At 40.2% G+C, this 18,362-nt stretch overlaps 1 protein-coding gene across 10 annotated transcripts in view; it reads right to left on the bottom strand.

Moving 5' to 3' along the window:
* The window catches only part of TENM3 (teneurin transmembrane protein 3), a 1,679,324-nt gene that overhangs the window by 97,547 nt on the left and 1,563,415 nt on the right, over positions 1-18,362 (bottom strand). For 4 of the 10 annotated variants that reach the window (XM_073577886.1, XM_073577894.1, XM_073577897.1 and 1 more), the window contains one exon: positions 18,183-18,203. The exons of 3 other annotated variants lie outside the window; for them this stretch is intronic. In XM_073577886.1, the coding sequence (XP_073433987.1) occupies positions 18,183-18,203 (21 nt within the window). Of the gene's footprint in view, positions 1-18,182; positions 18,206-18,362 lie in introns of all 10 variants that reach the window. 3 more of the 10 variants (XM_073577907.1, XM_073577899.1, XM_073577917.1) reach the window with 1 other exon arrangement.

Here is an 18,362-nt window from a genome sequence, read left to right as displayed (position 1 = left end):
ACCTTCAGAAAGATTTAGCAGACTCTGGAGTTGCGGTACATTGTTCTACTGTTTAACCCTTTGGCAGGAACAATGGATCTGACAGGCGCAGCTCTTCTACTTTCATTTCTCCCTTCTCACCAGATTTTCAGGAAACCCCCTCCCTCTAGATAGTCTCCTGGCTCTAGCTGCTGGGTGAAACCTGATACCACAGTTGGTCTGCAGAGCTTCAGGAAGGAAGATATAGCTGTGCTGGCTTCTCAGGCTCATTGGTCCCAAACACATCACACTTTATAAGGTTGGTATGTAATGTTTTTAGTCATTACTATTGTTTATTTAGCTTGTTTTATGAATGGATAGAGAAAGGTTTGTTGATATTTCATATAAATAAGGCAGATTTTCTTACAAATGAAAGTGTACTTCTCAGGAGTTTAGAAATTTGTGTATATCAAATTTATTACTTTTATGTTGAGTAAATGGGTTTGTTTTGCACCTGATAATGTGTAGTCTCTTTTATTACATCCCTATGAAGGTCTCTGATCACTTTTAGATCACTGAAATTGAGAAAATTAGATATTCTAGGCATTTTTCTAGCCTGCGCTTGACAGGCACATTGTTCCATTACGAGTTAGTACGAATATTGTTCCTGACGGAGGGTTAAGGTCAACTGCACAAATATGGACTTCATGGAAAGGTCATCAGAAGAAATCCTCTCCTGTGTCCATAAAAGTCAGCATCAGAAGTATGCAACAGAATTTCAGGAAAAGAACATCTTGCCAAATATTAACCATGGGGGTGGATCAATCATGCATTGGGGTTGTGTTGCATCCAGTGGCACGGGGAACAGATAGAGAGAAGAATGAATTTAATAAACGTTGAAAAGAGGATGACTTCTACAAATGGACAATGATCCTAAACACAAGTCAAAATCACATGTCAAAATCCACAATAGACTACCTCAAAAGGTGCAAGCTAAAAGTTATATAATGGCCCTCACAGTCCCCTGATCTGAATATCATTGAAAATCTGTGGCTAGACTTCAAAATAGCAGTGCATGCAAGACGACCCAGGAGTCTCAGAACTGGAAAAAGTCTCCAAGGACGAATGGATGAAAATCCCTCAAACAAGAATTGAAAGACTCTTGGCTGGCTACAAAAAGTGTTTACAATCTGTGATATTTTCAAAAGGGGGTGCTACTAGATACTAACCATGTAGGATGCCCAAACATTTGCATTGAACCATTTTCCTTCTTGTCATTTTTAAAATATGAAAGAAGAAAATATATATTTTTGCCTAAAATACAAAAAAAGTGTCACTTTTAACTAGGCCTTTTAGAAAGCTCTTCTTCTTCAACTTGCTTAACTGTTCACAAAAACAGTAATTTTGACCAGGGGTTCACAAACTTTTCTATTCCACTGTATATGAGCAGTACTTGCCACAATATACATGAATTACTATGTACAGATGAAGGAAACATCTTTTTCATTTAACAATCTATTCAGTTCATTGTTATATCAATTTGTGATTTATCATAATGTCACATTTGCATGAAGCTGAAAAGTGGGGCTCTAGAGTAGGTTACTGGTGGGCCCTTGTCACCCCAGTCCGACACTGCCTGGACCTGTAAAATTATTCAAAAGTCAAGCTCTTTCTTAAATACTCCTTTCATCTTCTTATAGGTGCAAGGATAACGTTGGCTTGTCCAGCTTTCATCAAATCTACTGAATACACAACACATTATAATTTAAAGGCAACTCTAGAGAGGAGCACACATACACTGAGCCGTTGGCTGTCGGGTCAGCACGGTGCCTCCAGCATGAGCCTGCAGCTAATGTGCTTAGTAATGAGAAGGCAGGGAGGGGGAAAGCGACTGTCAAAGGCTTTAGATAGACCAATGGCCCTACCGCGTGAACAGACTCCTTTAGTCAGTGCATGATGTCATCTGTTATTATAATGAAGAGTAAAAAATGATTAGGAAATCAGAATAAATAATAAATGTAGCAGAAGTTGGGATGGATATGGGCCATCAGACAGTGTTACTGTTATCAGTTTATAGAAAAAGTTGAGCTCTGTCTCCTGATCATTTATCACTGTCATTTCAAGCAAAATATACGCAGCTTTTATTATTTCAGATAAAGGGAAATAATTAAATATTGTTTCTGAACAAAGGAAATATATGAGCGCTGAAGTTAATGCAATATTTCAATTGTGTCATATTCACTGCTAAAGAGGATGCTTGAATATGACTGCAGCAGGTACGATCATTTCACTTTCCAAAAGGCAGTGACTGGGAAATAATCTCCTGCAATAAATCGACCACATTTAACACCGCCGGCATCACTCCGTGCTATAATATGCATATTTTTCCACTGCGATCGATCAGGAAGTGACCTAGCGCCTAAGTTATTAGAGAAAAGGACAATTACTTATTGTTAGAATGATCCCCTAATGATACATTAGCCACAGGGTACCACTTAGCATAGACCCTCAGTGATTGGTTGTAATTTGTGGGAGAACCTGACAACAAAGCTTTGATTACCCTATAGCGCCACCACAGGGGAACTTAAGCATTACACCATTTACAATGAAATCAATAATCTTTTTATTGATTCCAAGCATAGTAACTCCCTGCTTTAGCTGATACATCAGCAACTTTCAATGAGGGAATAAGTTACATATCTGTAATAGGTTATAAATGGCTTCTCTGAGCTAGAAAACCAGGATTGATTACAGGTAGGGGCTAAGGCATAAGTGGTGCAGACTAAGCAATGGACACTCTCAATGGCTGAGTGCACAAGAAGGGTTCCAGTCTGTTCTAGATACCCAAAATAGCACCCGGCACGCCACCTGATGATTATAGTAAATTTTCATTATAAATCCATCCAAATCAAAAACACAAAATAATGACATTTTAGTCTAACCCTATAGGTCTTACTCAGGTATACGGATGGGAAAGAAAAGTAGGCGTGGTGGAAGTTATGCTGTAATGCAATTCCTGTTGCTAATGGAAGGTACTAGTATTCAACAGGAGTCCTTTTGTTGCGACTCAACATGCCAAAATCTTCCCCGAGAGTCTGGAGACACCAAATATATTAGTTGGTCAGCTGCTCCAATAAAGAGTTGAGTTATCCCACAAAGAACATTTATTTTCTTTCCAGAGAATAAATGTTAAGCATTTGATCGGTGGGGTTCTAACCACTTAGACCCTCATCAATCACAGGACCTGGACTCTCATGTCCGCGGTGTGACTGCACATGTGTGACCTCTGCTCCAGTCAGTGTCTATGGGAGCGGTGATCATGTATGCAAACGAGTAATCCTTTATACACATTAAAGTGAATGGTGTGCGGGTCATGCATGTGCACTACTTTTCCATTCATAAGGGGCTTTTGGACCCCGATCCGTAGATCAGTGAGGTTACCAGTATTTTATTTGTTAATAAGTGATAAACGTTCTTCATAAAATAACCCTTTTAAAGGAAATCTGCCACCAGGTTTTTCTGCCTCATCTGAGAACAGCATAATGTAGGAAAAGGGACCCTGATTCCAACAATGTGTCACTTAGTTTACTGGGTATGTTCAATCTACTTTGTTTATTGACAGTGAGCTGCTAATCAGAGGAAGGGGCATGGTCAGGCGAAGGCTTACATGAGCTGTAGTCCAGGCAGTGATAATCTCCTACTGATAAAATATTCATTGTATTGACACAACAGCACAAAGCCTCATAAGTGACACATCCCTAAAATCTGTGTCTCAGCCCCAACCTCATTACATAGCAAAAACTTGCTGACAGATTCCGTTTAATCTAATCTGTTTATGGGCCTAAAGGAGGAATTTAGTCTTCATAATTAGACCTGCAGACATGCTACAGCCAAAGTTTGAGCATGGGGTCTTGCCGTAAGGAATCATACTTCTCTAAATTGATGTTTTTACATAGATAGTGAATTCATTCCAGTCTAAACATTTTATGGGTACACTTACGCTTTAAGTAAAATTTTACTTTGCAAATCTTTTGCCACATTTTTTTCATCTAGTAGGAGAAAAGACTGACATATTGACTGATTCAGTTTGGAAACAGATCTATAAATACGGAGATCCGTGAAGAGCATGAAAAGACTGCTTACGACGGCCAACAAAAGGTTGAAGGGAAAAAAGGCATTAAACTTTCCAAGAGAGAAAAAAAAATATTTTAAATATGGATGCACACTTAAGAGAATAAAAGTGCAGTTTCGATGAGTGACAACTATTGTAATACATCCATTAGAACAGTATACATCTTTTTGAAACCTTCATGGTTGCCATAGTAACAAGATGTAGGTGTTTATGCAATCTTTATTTAATCCCTTCTGTGATAAGATTCTCCTTTACCACTGGCAATATATCATGCTCTTTCCCTCTCTTTGAGAAGTTGCGGCCATATATTACTGGAAATGCCATTATCACTGTAAGAAAGCGTTAATCTCTTTATAGGAGCCAATTACAGTCCTAAGTGATGTCAAAACCATTGTTTGCAGCCTTTTACGGGGCATTTTGGGGGCAAATGTGAAAGCTACATCAATGCAATTATGATATATACAAAAGAATTGTCGTTTTAAAGAAACACTCCCATCTATATTTTTAATCTATATTTTTGTATTAAATGTGTGTATATGTGCATGTAATGTAGTGTCAGTGTGTTAATGTCCTCCCCTACCGCCACCTTCTCCGGGATCCAGCGCCGTTCTGCTCCTCTTCTCCGTGACGTCACCGTAATTGTGACTAGCCAGCTCGTTCTATGCTCGGTGTCTGAGCCGGAATTCTCTTTTACAAAGAAACCTGTGTAGCCTTGTTCTGAAGCTCCATAGAGTAAATGTCACTGCAGAGGGGTGACAACATTGAGAAGAGGAGAAGAACGGCGTAGGTGAGTATACTGACACACTCACACTACAACTGGTGTCACGATACAACCGCCGATCAGTAAACTTTTACCGATCGGTGGTGATTTGACTACCTGTTTACACAGGCAGACCAAAGCAAACAATGCACACTGAGCGATCTATACTAGATCGCTCAGTGCACGTAGGCTGCTATGTTTCTGGTTACACAGGATGATGCACCGCCACTGAGAAAGATGATCAGTTATGCTATGCGAAAGATCATTACACATGAACAAGTGTTTTGTTGCTTGTCCATTGGGTGATCGGCACCCTGTTTACACGGCAATATAATCGCGAAACAAAGATTTTTAACAATGCATTAAATGCCCCTTCATAGTCGGTGCTATTCATTGTCTGCTATGTGAAATCTGGAAGACCTTGTGATTACATCAGTTAGTGTAGTTAGTCCAGTGTACTGAGCAGAGAACAAGCCACGGTAGTCCCAAATTTCAAGCATCACCCAAAGGATTTATGAATGGAAAAATAAAAAATAAATGAACATTTACCGCCTATCCAATTTAATACATGAGAAATGGTAGATTGGTAATGGTCCAACTCCCAACTGTATGTTCATGGGTGAGGAATCTATATAAAGTGATGGCTACACTATACAACTCAATAAGAAAAAAATGAATGAACTATAAAGCCTGAAGGAGTTTTCCAGTAGAAATCATTCACCATACATCCATGGATAAGTGATAAATAGTAAATTGGGAAGGCTCCAACTACTAAGATGAAAGGGGGAATTCAGCAGCACGAAAATGTGTATGGGGGCGCCTTAAGACTGACGCTCAGAAGAGATATCGATTGCACATGTCTGATTTCGGACTGCCGATCACATCATTCTCCCGGAGACAAGTAGCCAGCTAACGTGTCAGCTTTCTCATAAAGAATACAGGAGAACTTAAGTGAACGAGTTCTCCTGTGTATGGAAGAGACGACTGAACAATTGGCCAAATCAACGCTCGGTCAACAGCCACCTAATGTATGGCTAAATTAACAGTTATGCTCAATCTCCATGACAGGGGAAACCGGTCCCCACCAGCATGCCCATGTAGAAAAAGTCTGTATAAAGTGAGGGTTCAGCAAGCATAATGCCACTCTATACAACTCTCGGGAGGTTATGAATAGTCATCAGGGTGGTGAGAATTAATGATCAGATGCTTTATACTTAATAAATCACCTATTCAAACAAGTCTGTCATTCACAAAAATCATAGAAAGAACACAGATGACCACTTAAAATGATATAAAAAGTAATTCCAAGGGCAACAAAGGGAATTTAAACATTTTAATTTTAATAACTTTTATACTGGAAAGGCTATTAAAGCGTGTAATTTAGATTCTTTTCAGTTGTAGACAAGAGTAGTAAATTTACATTCATGTGTCCCAAAATAGAGGGCAAATTGGCAACAAGCTATAACTCTATCTCTAGTGATATTCACTCCTTTTAACTTCATTTCATTTTCCATATTGCTACCACCTTAGTTTCCAAAATGGTCTAAAAATTTATTGTTTTGGCCTCTGATTAGGTAATGAAAGGTCTGTGGGCATGTTACCATATTTTATGGAAGGACTTTGGAAAGGAAATTATAACATCAGTCAAATAACATTAGTTTGTCATTCACATGATTAATAAAACTACATAACCTCCATGTCCCTTATTACAGGACCTGAGAACCAAAGGGGGTTTGCCTGATACTACAAAGGGTGTCATTCGTGACCCCTTGACCTGATGAGCCATTCCTTGTGGCCAGGCTGGACGTGTCCTATTTACTAAAGGAAGGGAATAGTTGGCACAAATAAAGTAGTTCATATACAAGGTGCTTGCCCCTAACTAGTCCATGGTCCAGTTACAAACCTGTGATTTCAATATCACAATCTCGGCTGTTCTGGAAAGGTGAGCCCAGGACCAGGCATATAAAAGATGGGTTACACACGGGAAAGGTGTTCAAATGCGTGCGTCAGCCCAAGATGAATGTGACCCATAAACCCTTTTCTCCTACCCTCACGGAAACAGAAGAACAACTTTAGACAGAAACGTTTAGGTATTTATTTAATCTCCTTTATATTTATAACTATTTTACATATTTGTGTGTGGCTTTATTTTTCTCTTTTATACCTTTTCTTATAAGCACTATATTTTTTAGATTAAAGTTTAAAACTTTAATAAATTTGTCCCTTGTATATTCTAAAGAATCCATAGACTTTCAGAAAAAGTGAGGCCAGGAGCGAACATATCATTGGTGCAACTTGTGTGGCCGCACCGGGGCCCAAAAGGTAAGAAGGGCCATTTTATACCTATAAAGCAGGTGTAATTTTGCATTTTTTGGAGCTCTTGGGCTGCAAAGAGCCCATATATTGTTCTTTCACAGGGGACTATTCTGTCTGTGTCCACCAGTGTGTGAGGCATTTTAATTGTTGGACGATAATATATATTTCAGGGTCTCATCACCCATATGTTTCATAAGTGGTGGCTGTATATGAGGCATGTGGACTGTGCTGGGGTGTGATTTATGCTCACTTTATAGCCAATAATAGAATGCAAGATTGCGTGAGAGGAGATAAATAGACTCTTGCAGTCAGTCTCGGACTGGCCCACAGGAGAACAGGAAAATCCTCCGGTAGGCCCCTGTGCAGGAGTGCTAATGAGTAGTGCTATTACACTCGATTCACAATTTGCAGAAAATTAAGGTTACATAGAAGCATAAGTAAATTTGTGTACTAGGGTCAGATTAATTTTGTATGTAGCTGAGCAGTAGGCCCCAAGAATCAATGTTACTGGTGGGCCTTTGCTTGCAGTGATAGCCCACATCACCTGCCGAGGAGTGTGCACGTGACTTCTGTGCCTATGAGCACAATATTCCCCCGCAATGTGCTGTGAACCTATATCCATCTTTCTGCTGTGAAGTGCAGCTAGTTACTGTAATTAATAAAAGTATACGGCATTGCGTTCATTGTCGAGAAAGCAGAAACTGAGTAAAATAATCTTTAGCATGCAAACAACCACGCACAATATTCTAGAAATCAAAGTAAACCACTTTCTAAATGCGAGCCTATTGAAGTGGAATTTTAAAATGAACTTCCCCAGTTACTTTGAAGTTTCCTATTTAAATAGATCTCTTAACATTCCCATCGCAGAAAGCACCCACTACTGTCCTCCCTCGATTCACTGAGAACGGGACGCGGTGTGCCAAACTGATAACGATCGCTCTTGCAGCTCTGTCCGCCTCTAGCATGCAGATTTAACTCTGCCATAATCATTATGCGAGAAGTCAAATCCCCTTCTCAATTTTCATTGCTGAAACACTATTTGGCAGACTGTGTTGTAAGAAATTAATGGAAAAAAATTAGAGATCCCTATCTATAGTCTACTAAGCCTAACAGATGAATGGAGAAATGCACACAGCATCGAGATCTTTTTTTTTTTTTTCTATCAAAGCAGCAAAGGTAATTAAGTTGCAGAAATTTTTCATCTGATCTGGCTCCCTTTAGAGCAATTGCAAAAAAGCATCTTTTTTGATTTTGCTGGCTGAGAAACAACACAGGCAAGGTACGTGGTTTCTAAGGAGCATTATGACGAGCACACAGCATTGTTCCATCTTTTATGATGAGGGAGGGCTGTATCAGTAGAAATTTAGAGGGCTGCGCATTCCATCTTTTTAATTGTTCTTATATAAAATAGCAAAACTCTGATATCCACACTTTCCCGAAACCACTCATGACTTTTATGCAGAATGCTGAAGCAATAAAATAAAATATTAGTTTAAAAGGTCGTTCCAATATTTAGATATTGATAGCCGATCCTTAACCCCTTAATGACCGCCAATACGTCTTTATACTGACCTGAGACATAAAAGCCTAGCATCCCCATACAGGTGACAATCCAGCAGCTGTCGGCCGTACACTATAGCTGACAACTTGCTGCATCAGCCACAATCAGCATTGGCACTGTCCATATCTGTTTAACCCCTAACATGCTGTTGTTAATAGTGACATTATATAAATAGTTAACAGAGAGTGAGGGGCTCCCTCTTTATCCCCATCGGCACCCTGAGATCGTGATTGTGTGGTCCTGATGTTTCCCATGGCAGTTCATGGCAAAAGAATGGCCTTAGAGTCTGCCGGATACACTGACCTGTTCAAAAGTCAGCGACATGTAGGTGGTAAAAAATATGCCTTCATTCCGGTCATGTCACTTTGCATTCATTCCTGAAAATCAACTGAAGTGTTAATAAACTGCCTGACAGCAGTTTTCAATATGTTGAGGGTTGCCGTTTTTTAAAATGGTATCACTTTTGGGGGTTTTCCAATATACAGCTCTGGCAAAAATTGAGACCACTTCCAAATGTTCAGTTTGTCTGATTTTTCTCTTTATAGGTATATTTTTGAGTAAAATGTAAATTGTTATTTATTCTATAAACTTCTGACAACATGTCGCCGAATTTCCAAGCAATGAATTTTGTATTTTTTTTCTGACAAAGAAAAATTGTCAAAATTTAAAAAAAACCCAGTGCTTTCAGACCTCAAATAATGCTAAGAAAACAAGTTCCTAAATCATTTAGAAACAACAATACTAATGATTTAACTCAGGAAGAGTTCAGAAATCAATATTTTGTGGAATAACCATGATTTTTAATCACAGCTTTCATGTGTCTTGGCATGCTTTCCACCAGTCTTTCACACTGCTTCTGGCGCAAAAATTTAAGCAGTTCTTCTTTGCTTGATGGCTTGTGACTATCTGTCATCCTCTTGAATACATTCCAGAGGTTTTCTATGGGGTTCAGGTCTGGAAATGGGCTGCCCATGACAGGGTTTTGATGTGGTGGTCTCTGAATTTTTTCCATAGCTGTATAAGACCCCCAAAGTCACTTCAAACCTGGATAGGTCCCTAAAAAATAAATTTTGTAAATTTCCTTGCAAAAATGAAAAATTGCTGCTACATTTTGAAACCTCCTAAAATGCAAACAAAACAAAATAATATTTTACAAATGGTGCTGATGTAAAGTTTTTGTGCGGTATGACTATCTGGATTAAAGGGATAATCATTCAAAGTTTGGAAATTACAATTTTTTTAAAAAATTCTGTCATATTTCTAATTTTTTTTATAAATAAATACAAAACATATAGATGTAAATTTAGCATTATCATAAATTATAATGTGTCACGAAAAAACAGTCTGAAAATCACTGGGATTTTTTTAAGCGTTCCAGAGTTACCATATAAAGTGACAGTGGTCAGATTTAAAAAAAATTGTCCTGGTCACTATGGGGTTAAGATATCAGATCATTTGAGGGACAAACTCAATCTCAATGTGTCTCCAGCAATTAAGGGGCTGCGGTGCTCCAGCCATTGCTCCTTCCCCTTCATTTTTAAACACAGCACCATACATTTTGGAGTGGTTATGCTTGGTATTGCAGCTAATTGCTGCTTAATCCTATTCATTACTGTAAACACCACTTTTAGCATAAGAGTCCTATCTAAAAAGGTCACCTTGTCATTGGTAGATGGACTCACATAATTTGATCAAATGTGTGCATAGAACCTCACGCTTTTACATGAGTAGCAATAATAGACTTAATGTACGTAATATATTTGTATCACAGCCACAGTGTTCCTGAACCAGCTTAGTCATTAGACACTTATAGCTCATGCTGGCCAATTTGTATGTATATTTTCTTTATTGTGCATTGACAGTTGTGACCGCTAAAGTCTTTTGCACATATCCACCCCTTTCCCAAACTGTTTTTATTCCAAGAATCTAGCTGGATACACTTACTATCTTGGATGTGCTGGTAGAATACATGCAGGGAATGCCTGTTTGTTAGAGAATCCCCACATGTATTCAGGCTGTCTAGCAGCCATATATCATGTAGCTGCGGAGACACAAACTAAATCTCCAAGCACGCCCAAGATACTTGGAGAACACCCGAGTATGCTCGGAAAACTCGAGTAATGAGTATACTCGCTCATTACTAAAGGTGAGTCTTTAGCATCTGGGTCATATCTAAAAAAGAGCACCTTGTTATTGGTATAGGCGCTCACATAATTTCTAATGTCTCATAGATTGTGAGCTCTCGCGGGCAGGGTCCTTTCTCCTTCTGTACCAGACATTCACAAGTTTCAAAATCAGACAAGAGTTTGTAAAAAAACAAAAAACAAAAGGCGTAGTACCTAGTAAGCTATAGCAGGTATGAAGCGCCATGGCACCTTGGCTAAGATGATTGAAGGGAAGAGAAGAGTCGGATTATCAGCAAGCTGAAATTAAAAGGAATCTGTCAGGTTACTTTTAGATAGCATACTAATAATATCCTGAAATAGTGCTCAGGCAGCCCTTTTGGAACATGTACATTTTATTACTGTACCTACCTTGGCTTTCTTGCGGTAACCCCCTAAACACAGCACGCAGCAGGTTTACCTAGCCTAGTCATTGATGATTGCGCTCCATCGAGTCCTATGAATTGTGATTATACCGGCTTATCCATCCCAAATATTCTCTGCCACCCCTCTGTCGTCTAGGTCATTAATAGTAAAAATCTTGCGCATGCGCGATACTTCCAAGGTTTGCGCATGCACAGTTTCATTTACTGTGAGGATGCCTACCCTGTACAGCAGCTACATACAAATTTTACAAATAGTGTCATAGACAATAGAGGAGCAACAGTGAATTAGGGAGCGGATAAGTTTTGATAATCACAATTCATTTTCATATGCTAATGACCAGAATGGATGCTCAGTGGTTAGCACTGTTGCTTTGCAACACTGGGGTCCTGGATTCAAGTCCCACCAAGGACATTATCTACAAAGAGATTGTATGTTCTCCCTGTGTTTGCATGGGTTTCCTCCCACAGTCCAGAGACATACTGATAGGGAGTTTAGATTGTGAGCCCCAATGGGGACAGTGATGATGTCTGTAAGGTGCTGGTAAATTAATGGCGCTATATAAGCAAAGCATAATAATATGCAGGACTAGTCGGCAAGCAATCATTGACCGGACTAGGTAAAGCTGCTCATGCTTTGTTTAGAAGGTTACAGGAAATACAAAGTAGGTACCAAATAATACAATTTACATGTTTTGATAGGGCTGCCCAAGCACTATTTCAGGATAACATTAGTATCCTACCTAAAAATCACCTGACAGATTCCCTTTAATAGCTTATCTTTGTCCATCAATTTTAAAGTCCCTGAAATAAATAACACAGTCCTCATGCACTATTTATCCATCCATATATCAGTATATCCACTTTTTGGAATGCAATATTCAGGAAAACACGTGACATACATTATTTTGGGATGGGTCAGATTAGTATGTTTAGCCATGATAGAATTAAAGTCCTGTTTCAGCTGTACAGGAAAGACCCCTAAAAAGCTCCTTTTAAAGCAAATTAGCATAAATTATGCCGCTGTCGCCCCCATACCAGTGATTGACTGCTGTAGTCACGACACATCATTGCACAAGTGACAAAGCAAAGGATGGGGAGGTGGTGGCCCTTTTCTGGAATTACAAAAGCACAGATCTTCAGGAGGAACTAAAACACAAACTATATTAGAAAGTTAAAGAACTTTTTATACAGTGTATAGGCTTTTACACGACTGGACGGTGAATTAATTGCACAATGCCAAAACTCAGTGAGTATTGCCATCTACTCACAAATGTGTCTTTCTTCATTCTGCACCTGCGGTCCCTTTGCCTAGAATATTATTAGCTTTTGTGAACTCTGTTAAGAAAATATAAGCCTAAAAAGCGCACAGAAGCTAAAATATGAGCCGTACCATGTGATCGCTTCATTTTTATGCAGATGGGCCTAACACAAAAGAGGTATAGATCTTTGCCTTGGGTGCCAGAATGTCTTGTCTTACCAACACAAGGAATAATGCAAATCTGTATTCAATGTAATAACAGTAATATATACAAAGATCGCAAAGAAACGATGCTGGGAAATGCAGCCCTGGCACACCTGGCAGCTATTCAGGGGGACTTGTACAGCATATAAAGAAACAAGTATACACCATAACATCAATGAGAATGCGTGTACAGATCTTTCATAGTGGGGGTTGCCAAGAATTTTTTTCCTATTTTTTATCCTCATTATTTTGTTTTTGTAACAGCACACCCCGGTTCGGACTATAGAAGGAGGAAACAATGAGCCTAGATTACAATTAAGAGCTAGATTTCAATTATAGTAAATTTTGATTGCTTCTGACAGCAGGCTGAGCCTTGTTTGTAATAGACTGTGAAAAATGAGGATGAATGAACTCATGGAGATCAACATCCAACACTGCGGAGACACCATCACGTGTTTCTCAACGCAGTGATTCTAGAGCACTGCCCCCATCCCTTATGGGAAATATGCAAAACATGCAAAACAGAAGCCGCGGAGACACCATCACATGTTTCTCAACGCAAGCAATGACTAGCCAGGTCTTTCACCGGGAAGGAACATGTTTTGCATGTTTTGCATATTTCCCATAAGGGATGGGGGCAGTGCTCTAGAATCACTGCGCTGAGAAACACGTGATGGTGTCTCCGCAGTGTTGGATGTTGATCTCCATGAGGTCAACTATCCTCATTTTTCACAGTCTTCTACTTGGCATTGCTCCTACTAGCCAGTTTCCTACTCCACACTGATGAGGGGTAAATACCCAGAAACAGCTGTCTGTGGATGGATACCATGTTTTGGCATAGGTGGTTTCCTTCATTGGAGACTGCCCTTTCCGTGGTTGTTCCTTCCCGGTGAAAGACCTGGCTAGTCATTGCTTGCGTTGAGAAACATGTGATGGTGTCTCCGCGGCTTCTGTTTTGCATGTTTTGCATATTTCCCATAAGGGATGGGGGCAGTGCTCTAGAATCACTGCGTTGAGAAACACGTGATGGTGTCTCTGCAGTGTTGGATGTTGATCTCCATGAGGTCAACCATCCTCATTTTTCACAGTCTTCTACTAGGCATTGCTCCTACTAGCCAGTTTCCTACTCCACACTGATGAGGGGCAAATACCCCGAAACAGCTGTCTGTGGATGGATACCATGTTTTGGCATAGGTGGTTTCCTTCATTGGAGACTGCCCTTCCCGTGGTTGTTCCTTCCCGGTGAAAGACCTGGCTAGTCACTGCTTGCGTTGAGAAACATGTGATGGTGTCTCCGCGGCTTCTGTTTTGCTTGTTTGTAATAGAGACCCCCATCTAGAGAAGTGAGGGTGTGGGGAAACATGTACAGTTGTGGCCAAAAGTACTGACAACCCTGCAATTTTGTCAGATAATAGTCAGTTTCTTCCTGAAAATGATTGCAAACACAAATTCTTTGGTATTATTATCTTCTTTTAATTTGTCTTAAATGAAAAAACACAAAAGAGAATGAAGCAAAAAGCAAAACATTGATCATTTCACACAAAACTCCAAAAATGGGCCAGACAAAGGTATTGGCACCCTCAGCCTAATACTTGGTTGCACAACCTTTAGCCAAAATAACTGCGACCAAACGCTTCCGGTAACCATCAATGCGTTTCTTACAATGCTCTGCTGGAATTTTAGACCATCCTTCTTTGGCAAACTGCTCCAGGTCCCTGATATTTGAATGGTGCCTCCTCCAAACTGCCATTTTTAGATCTCTCCACAGGTGTTCTATGGGATTCAGGTCTGGACTCATTGCTGGCCACCTTAGAAGTCTCCAGTGCGTTCTCTCAAACCATTTTCTAGTGCTTTTTGAAGTGTGTTTTGGGTCATTGTCCAGCTGGAAGACCCATGACCTCTGAGGGAGACCCAGCTTTCTCACACTGGGCCCTATTTTATGCTGCAAAATTTGTTGGTAGTCTTCAGACTTCATAATGCCATGCACATGGTCAAGCAGTCCAGTGCCAGAGGCAGCAAAGCAACCCCAAAACATCAGGAAACCTCCGCCATGTTTGACTGTAGGGGCCGTGTTTTTTTCTTCGAATGCCTCTTTTTTTCTCCGGTAAACTCTATGTTGATGCTTTTGCCCAAAAAGCTCTACTTTTGTCTCATCTGACCAAAGAACATTCCTCCAAAACGTTTTAGGCTTTTTCAGGTAAGTTTTGGCAAACTCCAGCCTGGCTTTTTTATGTCTCGGGGTAAGAAGTGGGGTCTTCCTGGGTCTCCTACCATACAGTCCCTTTCATTCAGACGTCGACGGATAGTACGGGTTGACCTTGTTGTACCCTCGGACTGCAGGGCAGCTTGAACTTGTTTGGATGTTAGTCAAGGTTCTTTATCCAACATCCGCACAATCTTGCGTTGAAATCTCTTGTCAATTTTTCTTTTCCGTCCACATCTAGGGAGGTTAGCCACAGTGCCATGGGCTTTAAACTTCTTGATGACACTGCGCACGGTAGACACAGGAACATTCAAGTCTTTGGAGATGGACTTGTAGCCTTGAGATTGCTCATGCTTCCTCACAATTTGGTTTCTCAAGTCCTCAGACAGTTCTTTGGTCTTCTTTCTTTTCTCCATGCTCAATGTGGTACACACAAGGACACAGGACAGAGGTTGAGTCAACTTTAATCCATGTCAACTGGCTGCAAGTGTGATTTAGTTATTGCCAACACCTGTTAGGTGCCACAGATAAGTTACAGGTGCTGTTAATTACACAAATTAGAGAAGCATCACATGATTTTTCGAACAGTGCCAATACTCTTGTCCACCCTCTTTTTATGTTTGGTGTGGAATTATATCCAATTTGGCTTTAGGACAATTCCTTTTGTGTTTTTTCATTTAAGACAAATTAAATGAAGTTAATAATACCAAAGAATTTGTGTTTGCAATCATTTTCAGGAAGAAACTGAGCATTATCTGACAAAATTGCAGGGGTGTCAATACTTTTGGCCACAACTGTATATACCTACAGGGTGGGCCATTTATATGGATATACCTAAATAAAATGGAAATGGTTGGTCTTATCAACTTTCTGTTTGTGGCACATTAGTATACGGGAGGGGGAAAACTTTTCAAGATGGGTGGTGACCATGGCCTTCTTTATAAATGGCCCACACAGGTGTATCCACATAAATGGCTCACTCTGTGTGTATATATATATATATATATATATATATACACTCACTGGCCACTTTATTAGGTACACCTGTCCAACTGTGTGTTAAGACTTAATTTCTAATCAGCCAATCACATGGCGGCAACTCAGTGCATTTAGGCATGTAGACATGGTCAAGACAATCTCCTGCAGTTCAAACCGAGCATCAGTGTGGGGAAGAAAGGTGATTTGAGTGCCTTTGAACGTGGCATGATTGTTGGTGCCAGAAGGGCTGGTCTGAGAATTTCAGAAACTGCTGATCTACTGGGATTTTCACGCACAACCATCTCTTGGGTTTACAGAGAATGGTCCGAAAAAGAAAAAAAATCCAGTGAGCGGCAGTTCTGTGGCCGGAAATGCCATGTTGATGCCAGAGGTCAGAGGAGAATGGGCAGACTGGTTCGAGCTGATAGAAAGGCAACAGTGACTCAAATTGCCACCCGTTACAACCAAGGTAGGCAGAAGAGCATCTCTGAACGCACAGTGCGTCGAACTTTGAGGCAGATGGGCTACAGCAGCAGAAGACCACACTGGGTACCACTCCTCTCAGCTAAGAACAGGAAACTGAGGCTACAATTTGCACAAGCTCATCGAAATTGGACAGTAGAAGATTGGAAAAACGTTGCCTGGTCTGATGAGTCTCGATTTCTGCTGCGACATTCGGATGGTAGGGTCAGAATTTGGCGTAAACAACATGAAAGCATGGATCCATCCTGCCTTGTATCAACGGTTCAGGCTGGTGGTGGTGGTGTCATGGTGTGGGGAATTTTTTCTGGGCACTCTTTGGGCCCCTTGGTACCAATTGAGCATCGTTGCAACGCCACAGCCTACCTGAGTATTGTTGCTGACCATGTCCATCCCTTTATGACCACAATGTACCCAACATCTGATGGCTACTTTCAGCAGGATAATGCGCCATGTCATAAAGCTCGAATCATCTCAGATTGGTTTCTTGAACATGACAATGAGTTTACTGTACTCAAATGGCCTCCTCAGTCACCAGATCTCAATCCAATAGAGCATCTTTGGGATGTGGTGGAACGGGAGATTCGCATCAGGGATGTGCAGCCGACAAATCTGCGCCAACTGTGTGATGCCATCATGTCAATATGGTCCAAAATCTCTGAGGAATGCTTCCAGCACCTTGTTGAATCTCTGCCACGAAGAATTGAGGCAGTTCTGAAGGCAAAAGGGGGTCCAACCCCTTACTAGCATGGCCAGTGAGTGTATATATATATATATATATATATATGAATGTATTTCTATATACAATATATGTACACAGCACATGCATGGATTGACACATACCACATTTGGAATCTTTACTTCCAATTATCTGAATAATTTTGTAGCCTACCTCGTTATTGCAGGTAGGAGTATTACCGCTTACTGTACATATACAGTAGCAAAGTAAAACAGCAGGAATATGTCCAACACCATATTATCATTAAGAGTAAAACGCGAACCTCCAAGTGGTTGAAATATATAAGTTGGCAGATATCATAGAGCAACACCTCGGTTTGTCAATGTGGTCAGAAAATGACACCAGGAATGTTTTGCAAACTACATAACCAATATTATAGCATCACTGTAGCACAATATACTGGGAGCCTTGCGGACAAACAGGCATTGAAGAGTTAAAGAAGTTGAGAGAATAAATAATAGATTTACAGAGACAGGAAAGCTACTATGTATAAAAAATCCTTCTCTGTTACCGGACGGAGCCTGTTTTAGACATAAATAAAGAATCCTCTGATGATGAGTTCCCTTTAAGGTTGAGAATAAATTGGCCCCATTGTATCGCAGCACCTTTTTTTATAGGGCTTACTGCAGTCTTCGCTCGGGGAGACTTTGATAAAAACTTCCTTGTTAGGATCACATCTCTGACTAGACAGAGACCACAAGGGCTATGTAACAAAGGCTTTCAGCAGAGACATATGTGGAACAAAGCCACGTCTTCCCGTCCTCTTGTACCTGCTAGAAAATTTCTTTTGATCACGTTGCAGCACCTGTCTCTGTCCAGTTTCGCAGCCAAAACACAGGTCATAAAACCAGTATGTTGTAATGTAATATTTATATCTGGGACCGTCAGATAAGAATATCTTAGCTTTTCGTTATGTAAAAGCCTCCTATCACATGAAGGTCCGTCTCTGCCTGGCACACACAATGGGGCACAACACAACCATGACCATAGATGCTATGTGGATGAAACTGACATCATGGAGACGTTACTCATTCTGGTTCCTTACCTGTGCCTAAAATCTTTATTTCTGGGTGAAAGCAAGAAAGAGAAGAAAGCGACAGTAAATCAAACGCAGTTTAAAGATGCACACGATGGTAATGGAGGAACATGAGTGGGGATGACAGGTAACCCAATTTGCATGCTACAAAATTGGAAATTGTATCAAATGAAATTTTAATTATTCTTT

This window comes from Dendrobates tinctorius, unplaced genomic scaffold (genome assembly GCF_039654945.1).
Source record: "Dendrobates tinctorius isolate UK_male_01 unplaced genomic scaffold, ASM3965494v1 ptg000008l, whole genome shotgun sequence".
In the NCBI taxonomy this organism is placed as follows: Eukaryota; Metazoa; Chordata; class Amphibia; order Anura; family Dendrobatidae; genus Dendrobates; species Dendrobates tinctorius.
The sequence above is the reverse complement of the archived record's forward strand: the minus strand, read 5'-3'. Positions and strand labels throughout refer to the sequence as shown.